At 49.7% G+C, this 20,450-nt stretch overlaps 2 protein-coding genes across 4 annotated transcripts; both read left to right on the top strand.

The window, feature by feature from the left end:
* The first annotated feature begins 9,914 nt into the window (after positions 1 to 9,914).
* Tekt2 (tektin 2) lies at positions 9,915 to 13,401 on the top strand. Of its 3 annotated transcripts, none has more exons than XM_021160682.1 (11): positions 9,915 to 9,959; positions 10,390 to 10,459; positions 10,585 to 10,790; positions 10,874 to 10,999; positions 11,156 to 11,361; positions 11,773 to 11,916; positions 12,056 to 12,170; positions 12,295 to 12,402; positions 12,559 to 12,702; positions 12,871 to 12,950; positions 13,103 to 13,401. In XM_021160682.1, exons 3-11 carry the CDS (start codon positions 10,635 to 10,637, stop codon positions 13,314 to 13,316), a joined length of 1,293 nt encoding a protein of 430 aa, XP_021016341.1. In that variant the 5' UTR covers positions 9,915 to 9,959; positions 10,390 to 10,459; positions 10,585 to 10,634; the 3' UTR covers positions 13,317 to 13,401. The 3 variants fall into 3 exon arrangements, with proteins under 3 accessions (XP_021016341.1, XP_021016343.1, XP_021016342.1); XM_021160684.2 differs by having other exon boundaries at positions 9,958 to 10,021; XM_021160683.2 differs by lacking the exon at positions 9,915 to 9,959 and adding an exon at positions 10,174 to 10,307.
* Positions 13,402 to 13,797: 396 nt separating this feature from the next.
* Positions 13,798 to 19,799, top strand: Adprhl2 (ADP-ribosylhydrolase like 2). Its single transcript, XM_021160007.1, has 6 exons — positions 13,798 to 14,050; positions 17,332 to 17,428; positions 17,678 to 17,885; positions 17,960 to 18,144; positions 18,444 to 18,544; positions 18,980 to 19,799. The coding sequence occupies exons 1-6, from the start codon at positions 13,825 to 13,827 to the stop codon at positions 19,270 to 19,272; spliced, it is 1,110 nt and encodes a 369-aa protein (XP_021015666.1). The 5' UTR covers positions 13,798 to 13,824; the 3' UTR covers positions 19,273 to 19,799.
* Positions 19,800 to 20,450: the final 651 nt, after the last annotated feature.

Below are 20,450 nucleotides of genomic sequence, written 5' to 3'. Positions count from 1 at the left end.
CTTTGTAGACCAGGCTGGCCTTGAACTCAGAAATCCGCCTGCCTCTGCCTCCCGAGTGCTGGGATTAAAGGCGTGCGCCACCACGCCCGGCCAGTACATGGCTTCTTAAGTATATATTTTTTAAATAGGTTGAATGGATCAATATTAGACAATTCCTTCTAATTTACATTTCTTGCTTTCTTAAACTATTCATTCCTCTTACATATTTATTTACTTAAAGTTATTATATAGATATATTTGTCACATTTGATTTATTGGTGTGTAAAAAATGCTATACAAAAAGTACATTTTTTAGGGCCTAGAGAGAGCTGCTCAACTGTTAAGAGCACTTACTGTGCTGTCAGAACCAGAATTCAGTTCCCAGCACCCACACTGACAGCTCAAAATGCCTGGAATTCCAACCTCCCCCCACCCCAGGGGGGGTCTGATGCCCCCTCCTGGCCACAGTGGGAACATATGCACATAAGTAAAATAACATAAATTTATACCAGGCATGGGGTCATACATTTGAGTTTCTGATCAGCCTGCCTGGGCAATATAAGACCCTGTCTCTAGAAAAATTAAAAATTCAACCCATCTCTAGTCAGGTGTGAGCTGTAACCAATGTGACTGTTAAAAGGTCTCACTAAAAGGGGGCTATTAAGAAATGATTAAGCCTTTGAGAGTAGAAAGGTCAGCAGACAGAGCATATGCCAGAGACTTGCCTGTCACTCACACTGGCTCTGACACTCATCTGTTCTGTGACCTCTGGCATTTTCTTTCCCCTCTCTGCCTGTCTCCCTGGAGTGGTGGCACCTGCCCTCACCTACCTCACCAAGTCCCCTTGAGAATCAGTTTGTGAATAACCTTTGACTTCCCCAGAGAAAAAGCTATTCAGAAGTTCAGAGTGGTAGAGAGGGTCTGAGGGCTCCTTTCCTGTTGGTCTCTTTATGAGACAAGCATGAGAGACATGGAGGCATCGTGATGTGGTGTGTCCTAGCTCTTTCCCCAGAGGTCAGCGAGTGGGCACACTTTTTTCTTTGTACTAACCGCTGGCAAAAACATAAGTTTTCAAAACTAAATTCCTTTCGGTGGTGCTAAAGTAGTCGCAGCTGCACTTTGAGTTATTGGGGAGGCCATCAGGCTCCCAGAGTTTATTGCCCCCTTGTCTCCAGGTGCCTGTGTTTCCTGTCCACCTCAGCTGCTGTTCTGCCAGGCCTTCCCCAGTGCTCCTTGGCAGATACTTGGTCCGTTTCCCTTGGAGAGGTGGGTGGGTTCTAAGAGCAAAGTGTCCTGATTTCACTTGTCACTTGGCTTCACCTTAAAAACTCCCATCATCATTTATCTATAAAAGCTAGAGCATAAGCCGGACACCTCTAGTCCCAGCTCGCAGGAGACTGCAGCAGGCAGAACACAAGTTTGAGGCCAAGGCTACTTAGTGAGACCCTCTCTCAAAAGTCAGAGAGACTGGCCGGCCGCAGGTGATATTGATGTATGGCCCATGTATCCTACGGAGTGCAGGCAGGGCCCTTACATTTCAATAGAAAAACCATTTTCCTGTAAGGTAGGACTCCGGGTTCTAGGAAAGGCATGTCACCACAGGTATAAACAATTCCTTTTTGCAACAGATGAGTTTGTTGCTTTTGGGTTTGTTTTTAAAGAAAAATGAATGTATGTTAAGTATACAGGGTATGGATGAATTCAATGTTTATTCTTATCTCTACTAATAGTGACCTCTCGTTCTTTCAAGCATTTGGGCCTTTCCAACTTCTTGCTAACAAATATGACATCTGTTGTTAGTTGAATAGAACAATTAGAAATACAAGGTGAGAAGTTGAGGAACTTTATGCTTAAAAATGAGAAAAAGCTAAGTGTGGTGACTACATCAGTAATCCCAGCCCTTGGAAGGCAGAAGGATGGGAGGATCATCCAGGCCAGTCGCGGCCATGGAGCAAAACCTTGTCTCCAAAAAACGGCACCGTGTGCAGTGCAATAGCTAACACTGATATATCAGAGCACTGTTAAATGGTTTTTACTGTAATGTGTAGCTTTAATGTCTCTCTCCGTTATGGACCCATAAAAGTATTACTGTATCCTCTAAGTATCATTTTGTGAATTAATATGTGGGTGCATTTGTAGGCTGTGGAAAACAGTGCTGTTTGTATGTATGTATGTATATATAAATACTTTATAACACTCTATGGATTAAGTTTAAATAAACAGAATAATATGTTGTTTCTTTCAAGTTGGGAAGACTAACATGGCAGTCTGACCATTCCGTTGCACCCCTACCCCTCCCTCAAGATTCCCTTCTACACAAAGCGTTGCTAACTGCTCCTGCTTCAGACAATTGCTGCTGCTTTTAAACCCTGAGTAATGGGTGAAGAACTAACATTCTTAAAGGGACCTTTCTGAGGAGTGAACTGTAAATTATAAGATGGGGGGGGGGTGACACCTGCAAAACATCGTCTACATGGGTAGCCTTTTAAATTTACCTTTTAATCACCTTGACCATGTGTGCCTATTTGTATTACAGATGTGAACTTCTATTTCAAAGTTAACAGAATGTTTTAAAACTGAAATATTGCATAAATTCAGAGTAACCTTTCCCACCCTCTTCTACTCCCAGCTCTTGCCAAATATTCCTACTGACACCAGAGAACAACATGGGGCTCTGACCCCTTCCTCACCGTCCCTTCCTGCAGTAGCTCTGTCAAATGCCTGAGCTCGCCTCCTAGTCTCCGTTGGCTTTTCATAAGAAAGAATAGTTTACTATAGTATTTAGACTGCAGCATTTCATAATGTTTGTCTAGCTGCTGCCTTTTTACATATTTGGCTTCATGCTAACACCGGGTAAGACAGTGGAGGTCTGATCTGTAAGTTACATGGGATCAGAAAAGACACAGACTAATACTTGTCGGTCATGTTTAAGAAGAGGAACGGGGGCTCTCCTGGGGGTGGTTTATGTGATCACGTGTCAGAGTCACCAAATGCTGAATTCTCTCACTGTGTACTGGGGACCAGGCTCTGATCTGTCATGTTAACTCCTTAAAGATGATGTGGGATTATGAGAAGCAGAAAGCTAATAAAGTTTTTAATCAAAAGTGCTTGTCTTCAGTATTTCTAGCTTGGTATTAAGTTTTCTACTTTAGTTTATCCTACCCTAAAAAATTATTTCAAAACCTTATGTGTGAAGTTGAGCTAGAAGTTGGTTTTAAACAGTTTGGTCCACGTGGCAGCTCATAAGCTTCTATAACTCCAGCTCTGCAGGATATGACTCCCTCTTCTGGCCTCTGTGGGCACCGAGCATGCATGTGGAACATACAAATACATACAAGAAAACCCTTATAAAAATAGACCTATCAAAAATATATTATACTTTTGAATAATTACAAACCCTTAACAAACAACCCAAGACAGACTGAAAAACAGAGAAAATGATGGGGTAACAGGGAGGAAAAGCCCTTTAGTCAGGAGTCTGACTAACTGGGAGTCAAGAATTCTATCAGGCAGTGGTAGCACATGCCTTTAATCTCAGCACTTGGGAGGCAGAGGCAGGTGGATCTCTTGAGTTCAAGGCCAGCCTGGTCTACAGAGCTAATTCTAGGACAGCCAAGGTTATACAAAGAAACCCTGTCTGGAAAAAGGGAGAGAAGGAGGGAGGGAGAGAATTCCAGCACATTTACTGTGACCATTGCTAACACAACAGCCCTTTATGCAAAAAATAGTGGCAACTCCAGCCTCAAGACCTGAATGTATATGACTTTGGATAGAGAAGGCCTCATTCCTTTCCCCAGACACTTCTGGAAATCTCAAACAAGACTGTTGACTTTGTTTATAGTGCCCTGCCAGATGGCTCAGTCAGTAGAAGACTGGCCAAACAAGCCTGACAGCCTGACCTAAGCTCAGTCATCAGAACTCAGGATGGAACTAGAGAACTGACTCCTGATGCTTGTCCTCTGACCTCTATGTGGGCACCATGGCATAAATGGACCAACAAACACAAGACAACAACAACAATTATAATAATAAATAACTCTTTTTAATGAGCATGACTTCATTTACAATAAAGATAATTCACCATTCTGCATCCTATGAGCTAGACTTTTTTAACATTATCAATTCTAATCCTATTGGGTGCCCCCAGACAATAGCTTCAAACCCACCCAGCCCCTATCTATGACCTGTAAAGATAGCAGTGTTCCTCATCAAAGAAGCCCACATGAATGCTCTGGGGCATGTCTTTCTCTCTGAGCTCTCAATTCTCATGTTTAAAATCTATAAGGAGATCTTCTAATAAACCTCAGCTCATGTTCATACTGGAGAATTCCAACTCTCTTTTCTAAGTTGAAGCTACAATGACCGTTTGACTTGAGTCAAGGTTCCTGAAAGATTTGGGAATTCTGGCTACTGTGGGTGACAGGAATGTACCTCCTGTCCCTGTCCCTGTCCCCTACATCACTGATACTTTTTTGTCCATTTTAAAATGATTTATTTATTTCTATTTGCATTCGTGTTTCTGCCTGTGTGAGGAATGTCAGGTCCCCTGGAATTGGAATTACAGACAGTGGTGAACTACCATGTGAGTGCTGGGAACTGAAGCCCAGTTCTCTTGAAGAGCAGTACTTTTACCTACTGAGCCATGTCTCCAGCCCCCAGCTACTGACACTCTCAAACAAAACTCCAAATAACCTAAAGTGCGTCTGTCACCTGACGGCAACCTCAGGGCTAGTCAGTATCAGACAAATCTAATGAGAGTAGAAAAACATTTCAAAATCACAACCCTCTTAAGATACCAGTCTCCAACAAGCAAAGTCAAGCTTACCAGCAAACCTCAGATTAAATCTTGGCTATAATTCGGGAAGCAAGTTAGTAAGTTGTTCAGAATAGAAGGGAACTCTGATCATCTGCAAGGGACAAACACAAGAATGGAGGGCAGTCTTAACATTTACACCTTGTCATTGTCGGAGATACTTTTCCAGAGGGTAGTTAACACTCAATTTTTAATATCCAGCCACACCTCTTCTTAGCACAGATTCTAGGTGCTCCTGCAATATCCAGGGGTCCTGTTCACACACCAGCTCCTCCAAGTGCTGAGCACAGACACACCTCCTACTGGAAGATCTGTCTGTGCTTCCCTGAGAGCTTCAAGAAGTATGTCCAGTGGTGTGTCTGCGCAGAGCCACTTGACCAGGCTGAAGTGCTGGATGTGGGACCCCCCCATAACCACCTGTAAACTGAGTATACAAACTAGTCATTTATTTTTACAACTCTAATCCATTCTTTATATCTCCTTTTTATGACGTATGTAAGTGATAATAAAGATTTTGACTTGGTTTAAAAAAAAAAAAAAGAAAAAAAAGAAAAGAAAAAGAAAAGAAATCCCAAGCAGGCTGGGGAGGTGGCTCAGCAGTTCAGAGCGCTTACTGCTCTTTCAGAGAAACCAAGTTTGGTCCTCAGCTCCCATATCAGGTGGCTTACGAGTACCTGTAACTCCAGCTCCAGGGGCTCTAACATCCTCTTCTGTATTCCTCGTGCCCCTACATTCACGTGTCCAAACACACAGAGAGACACACAAAAAATAGAAATAATCTTCGAAAATAAAAACAATGTTTTCATAATACCCGTTGCCGTCAAGATACAGAGTAGAGTGTGCCACAGGGAAGAGATGTAAAGCTGAGGAACACTCTGTCTGCCTCTAGGCAGCACCACTCTGAAGAAAGAGCTTAGGAAACAGTGGTACAACTGACCTCTCCACCCAGGCTGTGTAAGCAACGCACAACGTCCTCTACAGACATTAACACAGCTGTGGTCAGTGGCTAGCTATGGGCGACACTCATTGAGACATGACTTTTCTATCAGAGTACATCAGCTGAACGATTACTAAAGTACTGTAAAGAGCTTCATGTATATCTAAGTAAGCACAGGATTGCATCCCTTGGTCCCATTTCTTTTGATTAAATATCAATCACTTTAAAAATTATGCATTCTCCCCGGAAGGTAGTAGCATAATCCTTTAATCCCAGGCAGAGACAGACAGATCTCCTGTGAGTCCATGGCCAGCCTGATCTGCAGAGTGGATTCTAGGCTACCCAGAGAAACCTTGTCTTGAAAACCAAAAAAAAAAAAAAAAAGTCTCTGCATTCTCAGGCTGAGAACCTGCATAAAGATCTGGGTGACAGCCGGGCGTGGTGGTGCACACCTTTAATCCCAGCACTCTGGAGGCAGAGGCAGGCGGATTTCTGAGTTCGAGGCCAGCCTGGTCTACAAAGTGAGTTCCAGGACAGCCAGGGCTACACAGAGAAACCCTGTCTCAGGAAAAAAAAAAAAAAAAGATCTGGGTGACCCCTCACCCTGCATAAAGCAGGCATGGTGATAGGCAGACAGGCGTAGGGAATATCCTAGCTACCTGGGATTCCACTTGGTTTGAGCCACAGCTGTACACACGCCCCCCCCCCAACAATGCACTTGACAACCTAGGACCACACCTGCATCAAGTTGTGCACAAGACCCACTCCACCCCCAAAATGGAATGAGTTTCTCTGTCTCTAACAAACACCAATGACCTTTCAATGGACAGCCTTATTCAAAAATATTCCTAAACATATGAGGATAAGGATTAAGCTGGCTCATCCAGCCTAGACTGGTTGTAGGTAAATAGGCAGTAAAACAAACTGTGTCCTCGAAGAAAAGTCCCTAATTAGTATGCAAAATTAGGCATACATAAAATTAAAACCAGATGCATCAGGGGAAGGAATATGTGTAGTGTGTGGGGGGGGGGGAGGCTTATATAACCCAGAACTATCAATCAAAATAAAGAAGTACCCAAATTTTATTTTATTTTTTTATTTTTTTTTTTAAAGATTTATTTATTTATTATATGTAAGTACACTGTAGCTGTCTTCAGACACTCCAGAAGAGGGCGCCAGATCTCGTTACGGATGGTTGTGAGCCACCATGTGGTTGCTGGGATTTGAACTCTGGACCTTCGGAAGAGCAGTCGGGTGCTCTTACCCACTGAGCCATCTCACCAGCCCACCCAAATTTTATATGTGTGGCTGTTCTGCATGGTTTGCTTTTCAGGTTTCAGATTTCCTGTTTTTGTGGTCTGTCTCTAGGATCCTGCATAATCCAGAAAGCTCCCGGACAGTCAGGGTCGGTAAAACCACAGCCAGGAGCTGCAGACCCACTGGGCTGAAGAACAGGGTCTGAGTCAAATCTCTGGTGCTAGCAAGGGAGAACATCCTAAACTGTGTCTCCCCCCACCCCCAAAAAAACCCTGAAAGGGCATTAATGGATAACCATCTGGCTTCAGGAACTCTAAATCCTGTAAGATCACTGTCCAGCAGGAGTTCTGCTAAAGAACAAAGGCACACCCTCCACTGCTCCATCCTCAAGAGTCAATGCTAAACTGGCCTGTCCATTAACACCTAGACAGAGCAAAATCCCCTGGGAAGAGCTGTGTGCTCTGGAGCTGTCAGCAGTACGATAAAGCCTTTCTAGACGGGCACAGTCATTGTCCCTTCAGCTGGTGTGCATTGCTTGCACAGCCTGAGCATGCTCAGTCCTTAGGAATGTGCTATCCTCTACTCTGTGCTAAATTCTGCCCACATTTCACACTGTAATGTCAAGGTTTTTTTTTGTTTGTTTGTTTTGTTTTGTTTTGTTTTGTTTTGTTGGTTTTTCGAGACAGGGTTTCTCTGTATATCTCTAGCTGTTGTCCTGGAACTCACTCTGTAGACCAAGCTGGCCTCGAACTCAGAAATCCGCCATAGATAGACAAATTGATTGCTGGAGGAAATGATGGATCTTTAAATTAATTGGTTAATTAATTTGGGGGGACATTAGGGGCAGAACCTAGGGCTTCATAAAATCAGAGCATGTGTTCCACTACTGAGCTATGTGCCCAGCCTTAACTTGCTTATTTGGAAACACTTTATGACAGAAATAAATAAACGCACATGATGGCGCTGGGGTGGCTTCAGCAAAAACCCATGAATGAATGGTGAGGTAGCCCTGCTTTTCACAGCTCCTGGGGTTCCCACACATCCTGCCCAAGGGAAGAAACTGTTGCCAGAGTTCAGTCAACTGATGGGTTAGCCAGGAAGAAAGGAGTGAGAGGGATTAGTGTATCTCCGTAGCAAAGAATTGCCTCGCCTTTACAGGCACACATACATAGTATGTATGAATGTTAGAAGGAGTGATATCCTGTTCTGTCACTTTGTGTTAGCAACGCCAGGCAACTGGTATCGTATCCTTTCTGTGATGGTCATCACTTTCAGTGAGCTCGGCTCCTGTGTGGTGTGTGAACACGCCGCTGAAGATTTTCCAACGTTGGCGAGTTCCTGGCACATGCTTGCCCATTCAGCAGCCAGCTCTTTATTTGTTATGGTACAGTCTAATGGAAGCCCTGAGGTCTTGTGAATTCCTTTAGTTGCAAAATTCTCCCACTTTTCTGCTGGAAGGGGATTTCACACCAGATGGCATTTATCATCTGAAAGGAAAGGAGACCAGCATAAAAGGAAGAGCTGTGCCGAATGCTCATCCAGGGACAACAAACGTCAGCGTGGCTTTACGGTGGGATCTCCTCAGTAGGTGTCTGTACTGATGTGGGATAGGAAATTTATTTTGTGTGATGGTTTTGTTTCTTGGAGTCAGGTAGTCCTCCTGTGAAGCACACATTGCTGTGATCTCAGGCCGGGCTCTTCCTGGCCCCTGTGCCTTGTGATCTCCTTTGAAAGACTTAACACACTGGGCAGTGGTGGCGCACACCTTTAATCCCAGCACTCGGGAGGCAGAGGCAGGTGGATTTCTGAGTTCGAGGCCAGCCTGGTCTACAAAGTGAGTTCCAGGACAGCCAGGGCTACACAGAGAAACCCTGTCTCGAGAAAAAAAAAAAAAAAAGCCCCATCATCCATCACAAACTCTGTAGTAGGTTCAGACAGCTACAGTGTACTCACATAAAATAAATAAGTAAACCTTTTTAAAAAATCATTAAAAAAAAAAAAAAACAACTCTCCTATTCACAGCTGGGTGGTGATGGCGCAGGTTTTTTAATCCCAGCACTTGTGAGACAGAGGCAGGTGGATCTCTGTTGAGTTTGAGGCCAGCCTGGTCTATAGAGTGAGTTCCAGGACAGTCAGAGCTACACAAATTGTCTATAAACAAACAAACAACTCCTGTTTGTGTCCCATTTATGAGCTGTATATCAGAGTCTACAAAAGAGCCTGTGGTAGCTCACACCTGTAATCCCAGCACCCAGAAGGCGGAGGAAGGAGGGTTTGGGTTGAGGCCAGCCTGGGTTACATAGTGGGGAAATCTGGGGGGTTGTTGTTGTTTGTTTTTTAAATCTGTTCTACTTTTCTTGGTCTTAGAAACTAGCGAGCAGGATGGATTCCCCCTACAAGCAAGCACCTCCCACTTCTTAGAAGGCAGCCCCACCCTCCACTTGCCTGCCAAGTCCATACACCTCTATTTTTACACTTCTTTACATTGGAAGGAATAACACACGCTGCCTGCCGGTCCCTGCTGGGATTACAATTGTGCACTAACCAGGACGCTCAGCTTTTGCTGAGGTGATGTGTCAGGCTCGGCAAGCCTGACATATATGTTTTATATATAAAACATATATATTCGTTTGATATATATATGTTTTAGATGTGTGTCCAAGATATATTTTTTTGTTACACCACCTATTTCTGGAAGGAGACCCCGGAAAGAAAGCGAGCCTGAGAACGAAGCCTTTACTGTTCCTATGAACTAGCCAGACTTTTAAAATCTTGTCAGTGTAAACTGTTGATCAAAACTAAAATGTTCAGTTCCTAGATCCGCAGCTGCACGGTTGCCTGGCTAAGCTGAGGCCCAGGTGACAGCGCAGGGGCGCAGGTGACCACGCGAGGAGGGGGCGGTTGCTCGGCAACCAGAGCCGCAAACAACAGGAGTTCTCAGACCTGGGCACTGAGGGCGAGAGGGGAAGCCAGGTGAGGGGATGCAGCGAGCGGAGCAGCCGGGGCGGACCTCCTAACCCAGTTTTCAGGCCCGGGTATTGACTGAAACCCCAAAGTCGGAGCCTGTGCGCGGGAAGGATACTGCTGGACACTAAATTCTGACTCCAGCTCCTCCTACCAGGCGGCCAGCCCTCCTCCATACCAGGCGGGGCAAGGGACCCGGCCTCCCTCCCTACCCAGATAGCTGGTTAAAGCCTGGGTGTGGCGCCCAGTCCACCCTGGAAAGGAAACAAGGTTTCTTCTCCCGGATCCCCCGTGGGCCTGGCCCACAGCCTGAGAAAGAGTGATTGTTGGAAGTAGGGGTGGAAACTGGATTAAGGGGTATGTTCCCTGCCATCCCTTCAGTAGTCACACACACACACACACTTTATCCTTTCCTTTACGTGCATCCTTGCATCTGCAGGCTCCAGGGCTTTGTGCCTGAAGACAGACCACTGAGGAAATACAGCTTGATTGCTAATACCTCACAGGAGGTGAGTTGGAGGGGGGCTGAGTTGGAAACCTTCCCAGCAGACTCTGCGGGAAAGGGCTTAGAGCCAAGAGGCCAAGGCTTGGGGAGAGGGGGTCCAGAAAAGGCGGGTTTTCTATTCTTCTGCAGGTGGCGATCTGGAACAGGCCTAAGGGGTTCAGACCTTCGGCTCCTTAGCCATGGCTACACTAAGTTTCAAGCCCAGCGAACGCTACCGGCTCTCCGACTGGCGCACCAACAGCTACCTGTTGTCCACCAATGCAGAGCGGCAGCGAGATGCTTCCCACCAAATACGCCAGGAGGCCCGGATCCTTCGCAACGAGACCAACAATCAGGTTTGTGGGCCCGCTAAGGTCCATGGGCCATGGAAGAGCCCTTAACCACAGACATCCATTTTATTTGGTTCTGTCTCTTCCAGATTGTATGGGATGAACATGACAATAGGACCCGCCTGGCTGAGAGGATCGACACTGTCAACCGGTGGAAGGAGATGCTGGACAAGTGTCTGACAGATTTAGATGCTGAGATCGATAGCTTGACACAGGCAGGGAGCCAGGGCTGGGCATCCGCAGGCTCTGATGGCAAGGCCTACCCCTCCTACCCCATTTCCAGATCTAGACACCATTCCCTCTGCTGAGGTGAGGATGGGCGCGCTCTCCCGGAGCATGGCCCCACCAATCCCCGTGCTCTCCCTTTCTAGGCCAAAGAATCGGCGGAGCATAACCTACAGGCCAAGAACCTGCCTCTGGATGTGGCCATCGAGTGCCTGACTCTGCGAGAGAGCCGGCGAGACATTGATGTGGTGAGGGACCCTGTGGAGGAAGAGCTGCTGAAAGAGGTGGAAGTCATTGAAGCCACCAAGAAGATCCTACAGGAGAAGATTAGCCAGGCCTTCCAGCACCTCTGGTGAGGCGGGGGCAGCAGGCACATGCACCCGGTGACGTCATGGGACTTGCTGGATGATACTTTCTGTCCCTCACAGCCTTCTGGCAGGAGGACTTGCTTTCCAAGGCCTACTCATTGTCAGGAACCTAGGTAGCCTTTGTTCCACGGCTGAAAGTTCCACCATTGCTCTTGGCCCCCTTATTGTAAATGTTCATGCGTGCATGTGAAGTCACATACCTGTGACTGAGGTACACTCTGAGGGACACTCATAAGGCTGTTCTGTCTTAGAGGCAGCAGCACATGCATCATCTCACACACACACAAGCATGCGAACACACGCACATACCACAAACCTTCAGTATCCCTGCAGTCCAGTGAGGCTCGCGTCCTAGTCCCTGGGGGCCATGGCTCCAGTGCCTTCTCCTTCCCCAGTCTCCTACAGGAAATTCGGCAGCAACTCAACTCTGACCACCGGGACAAAATGGAGACACTGGAGATCGACAGGGGCTGCCTCTCTCTCAACCTCACCTCCCCAAACATCTCTCTGAAAGTCAACCCCACACGCGTCCCCAAAGAGTAAGAACAGTGTTTCAGTCAGTCCTTGCTGTGTGCCTTGTGTGTCCCTGTGACCTCCATTGTTTCCTTGTGTGTCCCAGTGACCCCCATTGTTTCCTCGTGTGTCCCAGTGACCCCCATTGTTTCCTTGCCTCCACAGCTCCACCACACTGCAGGAGTGGGATGAATTTACTCGATTCAACAAGAACCGGGCAGAGGCCGAAATGAAAGCCGCCATAGAGTTGAGGGAAGCCATTGCCCTAGCTATTGCTCAGGTGACTAACTCACCTCTGTCTTTCTTTCCACACTGGCCACATGTTATCCCTTCCCCTGACTTCAAACAGCAGTCTCCCAAGGCCATGACACCCTCTTCTGGCCTGGCTCACCTTCCTCATGCAGACCAACAATGAACTGGACGCTCAGAGGGTTGCGACAGAATTCACCTTCAGGAAGCGGCTTCGGGAAATGGAGAGTTTTTACAGTGAGCTCAAGTGGCAAGAGAAAAATGTGAGTGTCACCACCACTCCCTAACCCTACCCCAACCCTACCGCCCTGCCTTTCCCTCCCTGCTGTGAGGCAGGGCATAAGGAACCCTGCCCTGAAGCTCCAGTTGGGAGCTCTAGTGTGAGTCTTGCCGGTGGAGAACAGTAATGTCTGCCACAGACCTTAGAAGAGATAGCCGAGCTGCAGGGAGACATTCGGCGCCTGGAGGAGGACCTGCGTAGAAAGATGATGAACTTGAAGCTTGCACATACCCGGCTGGAGTCCAGAACCTACCGGCCCAATGTGGAGCTCTGCCGGGACCAGGTACAAGGGGCCTCGGTGGGGACCACCCATGTCTGCTAAGGAGACCTCAGTATTACCCCTCTGCACACGTTTCTTGTGGAACAAGCATTCTGGTCCAAGGCAGCTATGTGGCCAGCTGAAGGGTCTCGCGGCTGAACTGAAAACCCCATCCTGCCCCTCTGCCTCCAGACACAGTATGGCCTCATTGATGAAGTCCACCAGTTGGAGGCAACCATCAATACCATGAAGCAGAAGCTGGCCCAAACACAGTAGGTTTAGAGAGTGGGCAGGAATTGTGGGGGGCACTGCTCAACCATGGGGCCATACTGCCTGTTGGTCCCTCTGGGCTTTATGCTGGTGAGATGTCCTGGCCCCTGTAGCCTGATGTAGGGCTCTGAGCGCCCGATGCCTTCCGTTACAGGGATGCTTTGGATGCCCTGTTCAAGCACCTGGCCCGGATACAGGCTGATATTGCGTGCAAGACCAACACCCTGCTCTTGGACACCAAGTGTATGGACACCCGACGCAAGCTGACGGTGCCAGCTGAGAAATTTGTGCCCCAGGTGGACACCTTCACGCGCACGACAAACCGCACACTGAGTCCACTCAAAATCTGCCAGCTGGAGCTAACCTAGGCTTTGGCCGCTGAGGGAAGACACAAGATTGGTGGGAGGGGGGAGTAGTGAGGGGACAGTAAAATAATAAAAATGGAGTTCTCAAGCCAGGCTCTTTTCTGCTACCCCATGAGGGTGGCTGACCGAGTGAGACAGTCCACTTGAGGGATGGAGTCGCCTAGACTTCATAGGGGTCGAGTCCAAAGCGACTCCAGAAGGAATACGGGGGCAGCAGTGGCTTTGAGTGGGCAACATTCTTGTTCAGGTGCTTTTCAAAGGGTCCTCCTCGGGACTTTAGGGAGCTGTCGGCCGCATTTGTGGTGCCCTTTACAAATGGGAAGGTAGGGAGCGCCAAAGCGAAGCATACGAGTACTTGCGGGGCTCTGAGACTCCCAGCCGCTGGGTGGCGCTGTGGGGTAGGACGTAGGTTGAGACTCCGGGCCACAAGGAGGCGCTGTGGGGCCGCGGGGAGAGACGACCAAGGAGGCGGCAGCATCGGTGCCGGAAGTGGCGACTAGTCCGCGCGCGGATGGCGGCGGCGGCGGCAGCAGCGGCAGCGATGACGGCGGCGGGCGGCTGCGGGGCAGGTGCGGCCCGCTCCCTCTCGCGCTTCCGAGGCTGCCTGGCGGGCGCGCTGCTGGGAGATTGCGTGGGCGCTGTCTACGAGGCACACGATACCGTCAGCCTGGCATCAGTCCTGAGTCACGTCGAGAGCCTGGAGCCGGACCCGGGCACGCCGGGCAGCGCGCGGACAGGTGGGCGGGGCACCACCGATCGGGTCCCCACCCCGGGGCGAGGGGACCGAGACTCGGGGGCGCGCGCGCGCGGACGAGGCAGCCGAGTTGGAGGCTCCTGCGGCGAGCTCCCGCGAAGTCACGAGGCTGAAGGCCCCTGGACCGGATCGGTTTTCTCCAGCTCTCCGTGGTTGTAGGTCTCCAGCCATGACCACATTCAGGGCGCAGGCATCGCCTAAAACCTTGGCTAGAGCCAGATCCCGCGTGGCCAGTTCCGTCGTGGCCAGCTTTCTCAAGCTGCTGGCCCGATGTGGGCGTCGGCGAGGGCTGTCCCTAGCCTGTTAAGACATGTCCCTTCCTTTCGCTTGCAAAGGCAGCTTGTCCTCAGATTCCAGGTCAGATGTCAGCAGAAGAGCATGTAACATAGTAGAAGGGGGCCGTCGTCAGAACCCCAGGGGACTCCACGAGTTAAGAGGCATTTAGAGGTAGGGGAAGGAGCGAGGAAGGACGGGGTGTGCCGAGAAGTAGGAAGGATGGTAACAAAACCAGAGGAAAGAATTTCAAGACTGAGACACTGGTGTGTTACAGAAAAGTCAGGGTAGTCTGGACCCAGAAAACCATGTCGAGCTGGTCGAGAACATGCAAAACGGGTGTTAAAGGAAGCAGAGATAAGACAATTTTTATTTCATTATGGTTTGGTAAGATGGAAAAAAAAAAAAAAAGGTGTGTTTTAGGTTGAGTGGTAGTTGGGACCCTGTGACTGCAGGAAACACATTTTAAGAGGGTCTGAGTGAAAAGAACTGACAAAGAGAGTCCAAAGGAAGTTCTGGCCTCCAGCAGTGCTAAGTCCAGGAGTTCAGCCCAACTCCTAACTAGCTTGCTTGGTTCCTCTTGGCCTTGAGTTTCCCTTTTGGGGGTAGCTCACTTTGGCAGTCTCCTTTTCCTACAGTATGGTCCCAGTAGCACTGCAGAAGAGGTTCTCCTTGGGGCTGGAGAGATGGCTCTGCAGTTAAGAGCACTGACTGCTCTTCTAGAGGTCCTGAGTTTAAATCTCAGCAACCACATGGTGGCTCACAACCATCTGTAATGAGATCTGATGCCCTTTTTGGGGTGTCTGAAGACAACAGCTACAGTGTACTTACATATAACAAATAAATCTTTAAAAAAAAAAGAGAGAGAGAGAGAGATTCTCCTTTTGCTCCAACTCTACGAACATTGCAACTTGAGTCTGGAGCCCAGTCCTAAATAAGGGACTGGCAATAAGAGATGGATGCCTTCAAGTCGCCATCTAACTAGGCAGGAGGTCAGTCCTTCAGCTAGGACTAAAGAAGAACGGCTCCCTCAGGAAGACCAGGGCACAGAGCAAAAGGAAGGGAGGACACACAGTGCCCCCTCACCCACAGACGTGTGCTGAGCATATAGAGAGAAGGGCAAAGAGCAACACCTGACCCCAGTGAGCGAGGGTGACCTTTACCTATGACCAGGCTGGCAGAGACTAGGAATATGTTTACAGCTATGAACGTGGGACACAGGGGCCACCTGGAAAGAGGGGAAATGGAGTTTGAACAACAAGGAGGGAGTGGACTAACTATCTGAAGGATCCAGGAGGCACTCATTAGAAGAGTCCATTCTCTGTAACTGTCTTCTCTCAGTGAAGCAAAGGTCCTATGCTAGCAGGTTAGTAGCCTCTTTGAGTGTGGCATGTTAGAAGTACCAGAATAGGGCCAGGCGCACTCCTTTAATCCCAGCACTTGAGAGGCAGCGGCAGGTGCATTTCTGAGTTCAAGGCCAGCCTGGTCTACAGAGTGAATTCCAGGTCAGCCAAGACTATACAGAGAAACCCTGTCTCGGGGGGTTAAAAAAAAAAAGTACTAAGAATATCAGTGTGGTGTCACACACATGTGACCCCGAACCACCACCACCACCCCCGCCCCCAGCACTTACAAGAAAGAGGTGGGAATATCTCAGCAAGTTTGAGGTCAGCCTGGTCTACACAGCCCTGGGTGAGATAGAACTACTGACAGTGACACCCTCTCTGTCTCAAAAACAAAGGGGGCTGCAGAGATAATTCAGCATTTAAGAGCACTGTCTGCTCTTCCAGAGCACCCGGATTCAATTCCCAGCAGCTCACAACCATCTGGGCACCAGACATGCATGTGGTATACAGATAAGCATGAAGGCAGACATACCCATCCAAATACAAACCGAAAGGAGGGGGGGATTCCAGAATACCCACTGCTAGGGGAGATGGAGATGAGGTGGGTGGGGGTGAGGAGCAGACCTAGCTGGAAGGGCTTGAGCCAAGTGCTAGGATTGATTGGTCCTGAGCCTTGGGCAGGGGAGCCGTGAGATGGAAGATGGAAAAGGAGGGGAGCAAGCTGGAAGAGACTTGTGTACAGATCGAATGAATTGAAAAGAAGGCAGTGTCCTACTTAAGAATTTGTGGCTTGGTGGTGCACACCTTTAATCCCAGCACTTGGGAGGCAGAGGCAGATGGATTTCTGAGTTCGAGGCCAGCCTGGTCTACAGAGTGAGTTCCACCGGGCGTGGTGGCGCACGCCTTTAATCCCAGCACTTGGGAGGCAGAGGCAGGTGGATTTCTGAGTTCGAGGCCAGCCTGGTCTACAAAGTGAGTTCCAGGACAGCCAGGGCTATACAGAGAAACCCTGCCTCGAAAAAACAAAAAACAAAAAAAAAACAAAAAAAAAAAAAAAAAAAAAAAAACAAAAACAGAGTGAGTTCCAGGACAGCCAGGGCTACACAGAGAAACCCTGTCTTGAAAAACCAAAAAAAAAAAAAAAGAATTTGTGGCACTGCGTAAAGCCACACTGGAGGTGGGAAATGTATATAGTCCAAGCAGGCTAAGATGCTGAGGAGGGAGGAAGGGAGTGGAAAGTTTCCCTTCAGAAATCAGGGCTGGAGAGATGGCTCTGAGGTTAAGAGCACTGGCTGCTCTTCCAAAGGTCCTGATTCCAGGTTCAAATCCCAGCAACCACATGGTGGCTCCCAACCATCCCTGATGAGATCTGTTGTCCTCTTCTGATCTGTCTAAAGATAGCTACTGTGTACTACACTATAGTGTATACAGTATATACATGCCTGCCTTGTAAGAAACAGTTGCTAACGTTCCAAGGCTGAGGTCTGAACACTTCCTGGCTTGCAGGAGGAAGGGATAAGAGGTCACAATGAGGTCATCGTAGAGGTCAGCTGCTGGACCACCAAGAGGAACAAGCATTCATTCCACCCACCGCAGCCCTGTGGGTGGCTCTCACCCTCTCACCCCTCCACCTTCTTCCTTGCAGAGACACTGTACTACACAGATGACACTGCCATGACCAGGGCCCTGGTGCAGTCCCTGCTGGCCAAGGAGGCCTTCGATGAGGTGGACATGGCTCACAGGTGAGGGATGTAACCCTGGCGTGAGAGCAGACAGGCCTCAAGAGAGGAGCAGGACCTGTATGTACTCAGCACCCTTTCCCTCAGCAGGACCCTTTCCTTGGCTCACATCTGCTCCCCAGGCTAAACATTTGACAACACTGTTGGTACAGGCTCCCTAGGCACCTAGCACCTTCCAACCCAGCCCAGCCTTTTCTTCTAGCCCCGAGAGGCACGTTTGAAACTCTCATCCGCCTCCCTTCTCTTCACCAGGTTTGCCCAGGAATACAAGAAGGACCCTGACAGAGGGTATGGGGCCGGAGTCATCACTGTCTTCAAGAAACTTCTGAATCCCAAGTGCCGTGATGTCTATGAGCCTGCCCGGGCCCAGTTCAACGGGAAGGGTTCCTATGGCAATGGGGGCGCCATGCGGGTAGCAGGCATCTCGCTGGCCTATAGCAGTGTCCAGGACGTACAGAAGGTACAGGCTGGTCACAGAGTCCCCCCTCCCAACTCTGCCTGTAGAGATGTGACAGTGACTCCTCCTCTCCGTAGTTTGCCCGGCTCTCGGCCCAGCTGACCCATGCCTCTTCCCTGGGCTATAACGGTGCCATCTTGCAGGCCCTGGCTGTGCACCTCGCTCTGCAGGGTGTATCATCCAGTGAGCACTTCCTCGAGCAGCTTCTGGACCACATGGAGGAGCTGGAAGGTGATGCCCAGTCAGTCTTGGACGCCAAGGAGTGAGTATAGGCTGGAGCGAGGTCCGAGGCAAGTCAGAGTGCGCACAGGGCAGGGGTGGGTGGGTGGCATTGCCTCAAAGCCAAACCCTCCGCTCTTCACTGGGAACTTTATGGAGTGGTTAGAAGAGGCCCCTTTGCCTCAGAGCCTCAGACAACAGACCACTTCTCCCTCCCAACACTGTTTAGGCACATGTGCCTGGATGGGACCTGATGTCCCCAGTTCCTCTTCCGAGTTCGATCCCCCTGCCTGTGTCTGCCTGCTCACTCTGACCTTTTTGAAATTGCTTCCCAAACCCCAGGTTGGGTATGGAGGAGCGTCCGTACTCCAGCAGGCTGAAGAAGGTCGGAGAACTGCTGGACCAGGACGTGGTGAGCCGAGAGGAAGTGGTGTCCGAGCTAGGTGAGTGGACCCCTGCTGACCTTGGAGCAGAGAAGGCTCCTGGGACAGTAAAGCTCCTCTTTGTAGGGCCCCTGGCTGGGCTTTGAACATGGTGCCTGCAGCCTTGACAATCAGTATCCCCAGAAAAGGCAGCTGGCAGCCAGTTTGTCCTCTAGTGTGGTTATGGATGTAAATTTGCCTGGTACCTGTGCCCTGGGCACTGTGTGGAGTCCTTCACAGTGACCCGCCTTTCAACAGCCCTTGGAGAGAGAGAGCAAGGATCAAAGCTGAGTGCAGGACTAAGTGGGACCCTTGCCTGGCCACCAGCAGGCTTGGTGGGTCCCAGGTAGTCTCACAATAGAGCCTGGGGTCTCAGGCATGGCCCTGCACAAAGCCGGGAGTGCCAGCTCTTGGCAGGAAGCAAGGTCAAGTTCCTGTGCCCTGGCTTTCCCACAGGGAATGGCATTGCCGCCTTTGAATCTGTGCCCACCGCCATCTACTGCTTCCTGCGCTGCATGGAGCCTCACCCCGAGATCCCCTCCACCTTCAACAGTCTCCAGAGGACTCTCATCTACTCCATCTCACTTGGTGGGGACACAGACACCATAGCCACCATGGCTGGGGCCATTGCTGGAGCTTACTATGGGATGGAACAGGTGCCGGAGAGCTGGCAGCAAAGTTGTGAAGGCTTTGAGGAAACAGACGTCCTGGCCCAGAGCCTGCACCGAATCTTCCAGGAGAGCTCGTAAGGGCTGCAGCTTCGGTGGCCTTGTCAGACCCATCAGGACCAAGGACAACTCAGATTGGACTCCACAGTTCCCTTAGGTTGCCTCACCTGCTCTGCAATCCTAGAGGGCAGGCTGAAGGTACCCTTGGGGCTGGAATCTTGGGACAGCCTGTGGAACAGAGAGGAGCTGGTGCCTTGTTGGGGCTGCAGCTCTGGCTTGCTGCAGGGCTGTATGACACCCAGGGTCTTCAGAAATATGAGGGGCCAGGGCAGGTCTTGTTTCGGAGGGGTATGGGTAGCACTCTTTGTCATCCAGGACATGGAACTTGGGAAGGTGGACTGACCTCTGGGAGGATCCTATCTCCCGGTTGGGTTCTAACCAGTGTGACAGCCTAGTGCTGAGTGGGTGGAGCCAGCAGCAGGCTGTTTGGCTCCTGAGACTGGCATTCAGCCCATCCACTGGCTGCCCGGCCCGGCCCCTCATTGCAGTGGGCTCCTTGACAGCTTCTGGTGGAAGTTGCAGCAATAAACAGTTTTTTATAAATCCCAGCATGTCCTGTTCCTGTCTCCACTCGTGGATTGTCTTTAAGTAGTAACTCCCTGCCTGGACTGCACCTTTCCAGCACTGGGACACAAGGCAGTAGCTGCTGTGTTATGGCTCGTAGTCCACTTCCAACCAGGAAGGGCAGAGTGGGCATGGACAATGACTTGTTGGAGGTCACACAGTGTCCAGGCATGTGGACGAGTGCTTTGCCGGAGACACTTGGTAGAAACAGATTGTTCTTCCTCAAACAGTCCAGGCCTGGCTGAACCAGGAAGAGGGACCCTGTAGGAGGCGCACCGCACCCACCTTTGATAGGAATGGTATCATTCCAGGTGCATCCCAATGAGCTAAGTGTTGGAATATGCTTCCTATATCTCTTAGCTCCGCCCCACAGTTACCTGGCAACAGTCAGGTATGCTCTACCCATTACCTGGCAACAGCCAGGTATGCCTGACTCAATATAAAAGGGGCTGCTTGCCCCTTCCACTCTCTCTCGTGCCTTCTTGCTACCCCTCTGTCCTCTTGCCCCTTCCCCCATTCCCTTCCTCCCTCTCCACATGCTCATGGCTTGCCTCTATTCCTCCTCCTCTTCCCCCTCCTCCTCCTCTTCCTCCTCCTCCTCCTCTTCCCCCTCCTCCTCCTCTTCCTCCTCCTCC

Source organism: Mus caroli, chromosome 4 (assembly GCF_900094665.2).
Source record: "Mus caroli chromosome 4, CAROLI_EIJ_v1.1, whole genome shotgun sequence".
NCBI classification, from domain to species: domain Eukaryota; kingdom Metazoa; phylum Chordata; class Mammalia; order Rodentia; family Muridae; genus Mus; species Mus caroli.
The sequence above is the reverse complement of the archived record's forward strand: the minus strand, read 5'-3'. Positions and strand labels throughout refer to the sequence as shown.

Excerpts from the sequence above, each read along its gene's own strand:
- Adprhl2 (XM_021160007.1), top strand. The coding sequence starts at position 13,825 with ATGGCGGCGGCGGCGGCAGCAGCGGCAGCGATGACGGCGGCGGGCGGC. Across the intron at positions 17,886-17,959 it reads GTGTCCAGGACGTACAGAAG|TTTGCCCGGCTCTCGGCCCA; the intron begins GTACAGGCTGGT and ends TCCTCTCCGTAG. Across the intron at positions 18,545-18,979 it reads GGAAGTGGTGTCCGAGCTAG|GGAATGGCATTGCCGCCTTT; the intron begins GTGAGTGGACCC and ends GCTTTCCCACAG.
- Tekt2 (XM_021160682.1), top strand. The coding sequence starts at position 10,635 with ATGGCTACACTAAGTTTCAAGCCCAGCGAACGCTACCGGCTCTCCGAC. Across the intron at positions 12,703-12,870 it reads TGGAGCTCTGCCGGGACCAG|ACACAGTATGGCCTCATTGA; the intron begins GTACAAGGGGCC and ends CTCTGCCTCCAG. Across the intron at positions 12,951-13,102 it reads CAGAAGCTGGCCCAAACACA|GGATGCTTTGGATGCCCTGT; the intron begins GTAGGTTTAGAG and ends CTTCCGTTACAG.